Below are 10,287 nucleotides of genomic sequence, written 5' to 3'. Positions count from 1 at the left end.
CTCAGGCCTCTCCTAAATCCGGCCCTGATTGTATTTATAATTAATCAAGAATAATTCAATAAAAATGTTACACATATTTAAAATGTATATAGTAAAAAATGAACTGGGAATATGATTTGATGAAAGGAGCTCTATCTAATATTTCCTGGTAAAAAGCCATCTACACCTAAATTTTTACTTTTATTTATACTAATTACAATTCATTATTTTAGTTTTAATGGTAATATATTTTACTAAACTGGTATATTATAGTGTTTTATAATGATTCCTAATGATTATAAGGAAAGTATTTTCCTTGGTAATGTATTCCATGATAACACAATACAAATCAAATGCTTTTTAATAAAATGTTATCCTCGATGATATATTCCATAATAATAAAACAAGTAGTTGGGTTTTTCAAAAAATATTTTCCTTAATAAAATGATGCGTAATATTTTTCACAAAGAATATTTTCCTGCGTAATACATTCCAATATTAGTAAATTTCAATGTAATATTGTCCCATATAATCTAATTCTTCGAAAGTACGTTTTCTAATTTTTTCGTTCTTGTTAATATTTTACCAAAAAAAAATCATTCTTATCTAATATATTCTCGATTCGTACTGTTCAATGAACGGTGTTCATGTACATTTTTAATTTTTAGTGAGTGCCTTCACTATATATTTTCACAACCAGTATTTTTTTTTGTTTTTACAGTGGTTTTAGAAAAAGAAATACGTTGATTGTGAGCAATAATCTTCAATATAAATAGTACGTAAGTATTATTAACATCATCAATGATTTAAGTATAAAATAAATGATAACATATTTGAGTATTAGGTCATAAAATGTTGTGTTATCATTGTTTAAATAATAGAATTGTAATAACTAACAGTACAGATTCTTAAACAACTAACACGTGAGGTTTAAGGTTCAATAAATAAGAATTAGCTTACAAGACGTTACTACGTAGACAATTATATATTGATATTTACTGAAGTCCATTTTATTAAACTTACATAAGTCCAGTAGTTATACTTTAAATATTTGAGTAAATTAAATGAATTGGATAAAATATTTGATTAATTGTTATGTATTTAAGAAAGAATATTTATCAACAGTTAATATTTAAAATGTTTAACATTAGTAAGAAATTATCAATAATAATAGTGAAATATACAGACCTATTAAACTACAGAAGTTATAATAACTAAAACCTAATAGTTCTTTTTCTCCTTTCGCCCAAAAAAATGTTTAGTTAAATTTTGGGGTAATTTAGTAATAAATGTGTTAAAGCTTTCATTAATTTTTTAATTATTTAGAATATTATTAGAAATATCCACGTATAAGTTTTATGCTAACTATGGAAGTAAAGTCATTGGTCAAAAATTTAAACCAAAGAGGTAGCTTTACTTTAAACCAAAAATAGCTACAACCTGTGTCTTACAACAGTCTCATTTTACAGCATTTTTTTACCTCTGAACTATTTATTTAAAAGTTGTTATTAGACCATTTTTAAAACACTTGAATACTTTAAGCTTATATTATATGTATAATTTATAGACCTAAAAAATATTTAATAACTTATAATAATTCATGTTTAGACTTCCTTTAATTTTTTTTTATCTTTATACCATACATTGACATGTTTTAATGTATCTTTTTCTTGGATTTAATCTCGTAAAAAATTAATTAATCATTGAACATTTTTTTTCTAAAATAACTACAATAATTATTATAGTTATTTAAAAGATATTAAATGACAAACAGTTGAATCACTCTATAAATATAATATAATCAATATTAAAACAAAAAAATATTAACAAAAATGACATTATGAAATTTTACAGAGAAATAAACAAAATTAAGTTTTTATTTAAATAGTAATCATACTGTTTATTTATTCTTTAAATATAGTTGCTTGTCCTGTTGTGTCAGTAAAAAATAAAAATATTTTCTTACTGAGTTCAGGTCCAACACGCCTTGTAACAGCTAAAGGTCCAAACCCTCTACGAACCTAAATAATAAAATACATTTTTATATTTAAGTTTAAATGAATGATAATATGTTTAAATTTAATCTTACAGGTATATCTTGAAGCAATAATTCTCCTTCTAATTTTGAGTTACAACTTTCATAGGCCTACAAAGCATAAAAAATATTATTGAGAGTAATTTAATAATTACCCACAACTTTCAAGGAAAAATAATTTAAGATGTAGGAAAAATTAAAAGTATTAATCAATTTCTAAAAAAAATACTCAGCACACTGGAAGCGCGACATAGTAGGTTACAGTATAGATTTAATCTGAAAGTAATTAAAATCACTATCATAAAAAACGCTATTATACAAATCTGTAGATAGTGTTTAATTTAAAAAAATTAGTGGAAAAGCACATGATCTCCTATTTTCTTATTTATATCCTGATTACTAGTTTTATGATTTATAAGTGTAATATATGAATAAATATTTATTACAGTAATTAAATATAGTATGAAATTAATATTTAATAATTTAGTATTGTTATTTGTACGGAGAAGTTATAAAAAATTATAAAATAGTTATTACTTTTATGACAAACATATATAAAAGTTGAAAGTCTTGATACAATACTTAAAAAAAAAAATGTTTGTTATTTATAAATTTACTAGTCTACAAGGAACTTTCATCCGTTACCAATATATACTTTTCTAAACCCATTTTCGTGCCGATTTCAAATCTGAATAATCAATAAATATATTTTAATTAAAAATAAGTTTAAAAAGTTCTACTTTCTATATGCATTTTTAAGTTTTGAACCACCCCTGTATAAGGAGAAATGGTCCGATTAAAAGAAAAAGTATGTCGAATGAAAGAAGTATATAAATAGTATTAATTATAAAAACATTGTTATGATCCATACATTTTTCAAAAAATTATAGTATTATAAAATTAAAAATATAAAAAATAATTATTTTACAAAAATTGTATTTTTTTATAAACTTTGATATCCGTTTTCACCATGAGAACAAAATAAAGTCCAAAATAAATTTTTTTTTTCATATAAAAGTATATTATATTACATAAGCTTTTATTTAAGATATATAAAAAAGTGTCAGTATTTCCGGAACACTTTCAAAATTAAGTTGAAAAAGTTAATTTTTTGTAAAAAAGTTGTCATTTCGAATCCCCCGTGTAGGGCTGTAAAGGGTCAAATTTATAAAAAAAATACATGAAATGATAGTTAAATACCTCATGTATATTTCAAAAAAAAATTATATTAATTTGGTCATTTTTAAAAAAGTTATGGCAGTTTTAAGTAAAAAAATTTAAAAAATGTCGAAAATTACCAATTTTTTAATGTGTAATTTTTTTGGAAATTTCCTTCATTAACGGGAAACGAGGGAAATTTATTCAGTTTTTGAGAGTAATGTCTTCGACTAGATACGATTTGTGATCTTTTGATTTATTGTTGAAAGAAATCAGTTAGGTGAGAGCTGAGAAAAAGTGGTAACGACACAAATAAAAAGAAATAAATTATTGTAAAATTAATACCTTCTCAGCTTTGTATCGAAGCTAAAAAATTGATTACAAGAAAATTTCAGAGTAATTAAATCATTTTATAAAATTTAAAATTTTGACTACATGTTTTAATTATTTTTTAAAATGATTCTTATTCTTGTATACTAAAATTTATAGTTTAATTATAATTTTATCATATTTTATACTTAAGAAAAAAAAGGAAATACTTCTTTGAGTTAATTAAAACTTACAGATTACCTTTTATTTTATATAGATTTTTGAAATAAAAATGTAATATCATCTCATTTATTATAACAGTAATTACTTTTATTGTATCGATTGTAAGAAATTACAGGAGGAGTGTTAGCCTCTCTTAACTGAATTATTTATTGAGGAACAAAATTTTTTTTGATTATTCAAATAATTAGTAATATAAGTTAATCTTTATGCATTTTTACTATCCAATAAAATATGAAGTCTGAATGTACTCATAGTATATTATAATTTATCTCTCTATAGATAAAGACTTACCTTGTTTTTCTTTATTCATCCATATTTTTTAAGTTTTTTTTTTTAAGTAACGTCTAGTTATCTTTTATTATAGGAAATAGAAAACAGGACACTATTAAACTATTTACACGAATTTATGATATCTCATAACTACCCCATATCTCATCAAAAATTTAAAATTTCCATTCCTCAGAAACTTCTTAAAATAAAAAATCATACCTTTTTCTAAAAAAAGAACTTGTTCTAGATTTAGTTCCTCTAAAAAAATATATTGTTTTCCTTTTTGTCCTTATTTTGTTAAAAAACCTGCTATATTAAAAACCTGTTATATTAATATTTGAACTATAGTTTAAAATTAATGTATAGGGGGTATATTTTAATTTCCTGTGCATAAGAACATATTGAACAAAATGTTTAGAGCATTTAAATTGATTTCTTTTGTTCTTAAAATATTTTTTTATGAATTAATATAAAATTCCTTAAGGGGTTATTATTTCACTGGTATTACATCCATATTTTTTTTTGGGAGAAAATATAATGAAAACAAATAAGCTTACCTCTAATAATTGTAGAGGTGTTTCATATATAGAAGCAATTGCCTCACTTGCTTCAAGAGCACACAATGGAAATTGAGAAAGTTGTTGCCTCCAAAGCTGATTCAAACCTGTACCAAATTTATCAACAGAAACACAATTTTTTGAATGACCAGAAGCATACCATTCACAACCTTCTAATTCTTCTTTATATTTATTTAATCTTAAAATATAAAAAATCATTAAAACATTAATGATAAATAAACCTATTATATAGGGTATTAAGTAAGTAAAGAAATGGGTATCTATTGTTGTCATTGTTTGAAAAACTTGACATGTTTCCTTACTTATTGAACACTCTGTTTAACTATTAAATAATCAATATAAACCAAAAATAATAATTAATGAATTAATAAATAATTCAACAAATCAATATTTTAGAACAATCAATAGCTATTAATGAAAATATATAATCATTTACTTTAATATGAATATCTTGTAATTACATTTTGAAAATTTTATAAAAAATAAAAACTGATAATTTCTTATTCATGGGTATTCTATTTATAATAATTTTTACTATAATACCTCAAAATAATTAAATTTATAAATTACGCTCTATGTACTCTTATATTATTGTGATGAATTGTTTTATAACAAAATAGTTATAAAGAAAATCAAAAAAGTTTTAATACCAAAAGGTAATTAAAAAAAATATGTAGTTAAAAAGTATTGTTATTAAGATAATAAAATAAAGAAAAATGATAAAAAATATTACTTATATGGCTTTTGAGCAACAGATTTTGTCAAATGAGATACAGCTGATCCTACTTCATTTTTTGTTTCTACCAAACGAAATGATACACCGCAGCTTAACATCATATGGTCAAGATTTTTCAGCATTATTGTTCTAATATTATAAAATTAATAATGACGTATATAAATTTACATACTTCAAAAACACTCTTACTTATTGAATGTTCCTTTTTTTCGAGATTTAGTTTTCCTAGAATAACAATTTTTATATTATTCAATAATCAATTGATATATATCAATTTGAGATAATCATAGCTATATTCAAATTTGAATATAGTTTTATGTTATAAATAAGAGATGAGTTATTATTTTAAATAGATAGATAGTTATTGTTTAAAAATAAATTAACTTAAGAATTATTATTAAGCAATAATTTTCATTATTTAATCTTTTGATGTTATTTAACATTAAACACATTTTGTAATAAAATACCTTATACTATTTGTGATAATTTTCATTATTTTTATAGAAAACTATAAATATACATAATAGCTTTTTGTAGTAAGGAAAATAATTTGTAATGTAGCTATAAAAAAAATTAAAAATTAATAAATATTTAAAAGTTCTATGTGATAAATATTAAAAGGTGGTGAAAATTGCTACATTTAAAATATTATTCTGCAGCTATTGTTACATAAAAAAGAAAATTTGACAATATTAATCACTACTTTTTTTAAAAAATTTGGGATACTATTATATAGAGCGTTCAGTTAGTAAGAAAAATCGTTTCTAGTGTTCTTATTGTTAATAACAATTTACCCATTTCAATAATTTTGGAAAACCTGTAAAAAGTTACAATATTTTTTACATAATTAAAAAAAAAAATTACTCTCTAGAAAATTGTATATATTTAATTTTTTTTAGTATTACTATAGAAATGTATAGTAGCTATGGGCTGATTTTAATTGTGACCCACACTCCTAAAAAGTTGCGACCACTAAAGAAAAAATTAAAAATTTTTTTTGTTGCATAAAATACATAAAACATTAGAAAATTAAAGTTAAGTATTTTAAGAGCTACAAGCATTAAAAATTATATTATTAAAGTGATCTGGTATGGTTAAATTAAAATTAATTTAGAAAGTACTTTTTGTCAAAAATTCACTTTTTCCTATGGTCTATTTGTATTCTAATACCAATAAACTTCTGTCATAGTTTACTTGAACATTTTTTATTTAATTAATTGTATTGTTACATATAAATATTACTTAATAACTTAATGGTTGTTTAGTACATAAAAAACCTAAACTTTGAGTAGAGTAAATGATCTGTTGCTATGCAAAAAAATTGAAAATCTGCTAATATGAAAAAAATATTTATGTTTTTTTAGTCTCCATAGAACCTTGGTTAATGATGTCGATTGCTTCAAATAGATATATACGTTTTGGGACCTTTTTACATATCATTGAGTAAAATCAGGGTCCAGTAGGAGTGGAAGTAATGTCATATACAGACACAAAAAAAAAACAGAAAAGTAAAACTAATAGCTCTCAGCAACATAAGTTAAAATAATGTGTTAAAAAAAACCCATTACAATAAAGTTGTGACATAGTTGAGACAAATATAGGTAATATCTAACAGTGATTACTGACATGAAAAATTCTTTGATGCAAATCTGTTAAATTTCACAATTTGGATATTTGTAATTTTACAATTTTAATACGTTTTTAAAATAAAAAAACATAATATGTTTTATATTTTTTAAGATGTTATGTAATTTACAGATAATCAGTTACTCTATATGTATTAATGTCATATTATATTAATTTTACTTACTTGAATTCTTCAACAGACCCATATATCATAAGAGAAATATGATTTTTGTAAGGCTTAAATTTATTTATATTTTCTATCAACCTATTTGATGATATTAAATTTTTAATAATTTCGAAGTTCCAAATTAAAAGCATATAGTTATCAATTTCTACAATATTATCAGTCTGTAAGAATAAAATTATAAAGTAGTGTATGTTTAAGTGTTAATCATGAATAATTATTACATACAATACATCTGGACCAAGTAATTGAGTAAGGAGCATTTGGATTTATATCTACTTTGTATTGCATACCATTAGATTTTAATTCATTCAATATATCTTCACTAAACTCACAAATCTGAATATTAGCATCAATGTGAACTGTAATGTACTAATAAACACTTTTATTAATTACTTATGAAAAAAATTATTTCAATTGAAAACAAAGAATCATACTTTTATACATTCACTAGGTTTTATTCGTTTTAAAGACTCAATTATAAGTTTTCTTTCATTTCTCCTTTTTAATTCTTCTAACTTTTTTGCAGCTATTTCATCTTTTGTTAGCCGTTTTCTTTTTTTTGGTTCATCCTGTATTAATAATTAATTCAATTTTATAAGCTGATAATTCAAAATAAAGGTACATTATTTATCTACCAATGTCTGCAATCCATAAACAGGTAAATTTAGTTCAGTCATGTGATTGTCTTCAACAACTTTTCTTTTTTTCTAGACATATTTTGATACTTTAATTTTAAATTGAAAAATTTGAACATCCAATAATTTTTTTTTTTTAATACATACTGATTTTACTTTATGTGACATTAAATTTTCATTGTTTGTTATGATACAAACATCATCAAAATTTTGATTATCTTTAGTTAAACTTTCAGAAATCAGCAAACTATCATTTGAATTATGCGTTTCTAAATTAACTTTTTTTTGCTGAAAAAAATTAATATACTTTAAATATAATATGTTAGAGCAATTTTTAATAGTAATTGTATATAAATTATAGTCAGTAGACATTTTTCTTCATTAACTTAATCAATAACTTAGCCAATGGTGGAGATTTACCCATTAAAAATTTGTTTAATCAACGTATACCTTAGAAATATAGTACTTATGACCTATTTATATTGAAGGGAATATGCTCATAAATCAACACATACTTTTAAATAAAAAAAAAATGTTTTTAATAAAAACACCAGTGGCTTTAATTAAAATCTATTTGAATGAAGTTATATTAGCTAGAGGTAACAGACATACTCTTTACTACCAGTACCAAGTACCATAGCCTTTCTCAGGGAAGATATATGGAGGATAAAACTCCTCACGTGATGAAAATAAATATACGGTAAAGATATATTTTGGAAGGGGTAGTATAAAACATTTTATTTACATTTTCCTCCTTCATGACGAAACCCTGTGTACACCATTGTAAACTTAAATGATGACTAATAAAAAATGTACTTTCTTACATATGTTTAAAATTCTTAAGAAACCTACATAAGTTTGTATAAGAACCTCAAATTTTTAGATCTGGGGAACGTAGCATGGTTGATAATTATTATTTTAAAAACCATTTTTAAAGTGGCTTTCTTTGCTAATTATCATGACTATATTTTTTTAATTTAAAAGGTATTTTCAAATAGAAATAAAAAATTAGTGGAAATTTTACTTTAATTTTCTAGTGGCTCAGTATGCAACCTTTACAGTTTTAAGCAATGATTATTTTTTATTTTAATACAACAACACGACAAAATTTTGTAATTGCAAATACTTATTCTTAACAGTTTATGGAAAAATTAATATTCAACCACCTGAATATATTTAAATTACATACGTTTTTGAGAACTTGATGAAAAAATTCTGGTTCATCTGGAGAAAGGTCACGTTTAAAATTTGAACAATTAATTTTAGGACTGGGACAATTTTCTAAAATTACAGACTCATTTTCAGAGTCTGATATAGTGTACACATTATATTTGCCGAAATCCATATGAAGTAAATTAAATAATTTAAGAAAATCGAATAAATATATAAATTGTTAATTAAAATTATTAATTTATTTAAACATCAAGTATTTAACGGAAACACTAAAACAGTGTACTATTATCACAGATAAGATAAAAGTTTATCATATCTGTGGCGATTATATCATATAATTATTATCGATATGTCTATTATTTTGTGATAATGCCTACATAATGTCTAAAGTGTTATCATTGCAATTTACAAACCGAAATCCTAGACCAGCCTTTTATATATTAATAACATTGCGAGGTACGCCCGCAGTAATGTAGGCCATAATTTTTACAGTGATACCATAAAATAATATCAGCAGGTTTCTATTTTTGATGCCTAGTAACACCTCCGCATTTGTAATTTTGCAATACTCAGATTTTATTTAATTTAATTTGTTTTCTTTATATATCATTACTATAAAATGCTATTATTTTTTTTCTTTTAATAGGTAAAAACCCTTTGATTAAGATGAAAGAAAATAGAGGTATATAGACACACTTTTTATCGTTTTACAACTAACGGTTTTTTTCCTGTTAAAGAGAAAATTAATAAAATACTATGTTTTATCATAGAATTTAATGAACAACCTATTTACAAAAATGTAAAATTTTTTTCATAAATAAAACATTTGAAATTACTTTATGTAAAAATGATTCACAAATTTCAAAATTATGAACCGTTTATGTCAAATAATAAACTGATATTACTATTGTTAACATTAACTTGTCCGCATACAATATTTTTGTAATTATTGTACGAGTAACGGAAGTAACCGTAAAGCTCCCATATGGTCTATGGTAAAACTATCTCTATAATAAGAACATATCACTTGTAGCTAATATTATTTAAAATTAAAAAATGTTTAACTCAAAAAGCTACAAAAAATTTTGCATTCATGTTTTTCGAACAAAATGTTACAACACTGAATAACACTACACTTTTATCACTGATTCTTGATGAGGTTCTTTCTTCCATAACGAAAAACGCCCATATATTCATGAATACATTATAATAATTAAATTACCAAAATTTCTGCAGAAATATAATATTTCAATAGGTTTTTTCAGAGACCTTCACTCCAAAATATATACAAAATTAAAAAACAAGTCGTATTTTATGTTTTAGTATTGAGATAATATAAAAATTAGTAATTCATTCTT

The 10,287-nt window shown here is 22.8% G+C and overlaps 1 protein-coding gene across 1 annotated transcript; it reads right to left on the bottom strand.

Annotated features, from left to right (window-relative positions):
* Positions 1–1,758: 1,758 nt before the first annotated feature.
* On the bottom strand, positions 1,759–9,230 carry LOC126907092 (crossover junction endonuclease EME1-like). The gene is made up of 11 exons (XM_050688134.1): positions 8,946–9,230; positions 7,904–8,044; positions 7,757–7,828; positions 7,556–7,690; positions 7,347–7,490; positions 7,119–7,282; positions 5,498–5,533; positions 5,306–5,437; positions 4,552–4,750; positions 2,069–2,125; positions 1,759–2,000 (listed from the first exon to the last, which is right to left on the bottom strand). Exons 1-11 carry the CDS (start codon positions 9,099–9,101, stop codon positions 1,884–1,886), a joined length of 1,353 nt encoding a protein of 450 aa, XP_050544091.1. The 5' UTR covers positions 9,102–9,230; the 3' UTR covers positions 1,759–1,883.
* Positions 9,231–10,287: the final 1,057 nt, after the last annotated feature.

The sequence above is a fragment of the Daktulosphaira vitifoliae genome, unplaced genomic scaffold, assembly GCF_025091365.1.
Source record: "Daktulosphaira vitifoliae isolate Bord-2020 unplaced genomic scaffold, ASM2509136v1 Scaffold_5, whole genome shotgun sequence".
Taxonomy (NCBI): Eukaryota; Metazoa; Arthropoda; class Insecta; order Hemiptera; family Phylloxeridae; genus Daktulosphaira; species Daktulosphaira vitifoliae.
The sequence above is the reverse complement of the archived record's forward strand: the minus strand, read 5'-3'. Positions and strand labels throughout refer to the sequence as shown.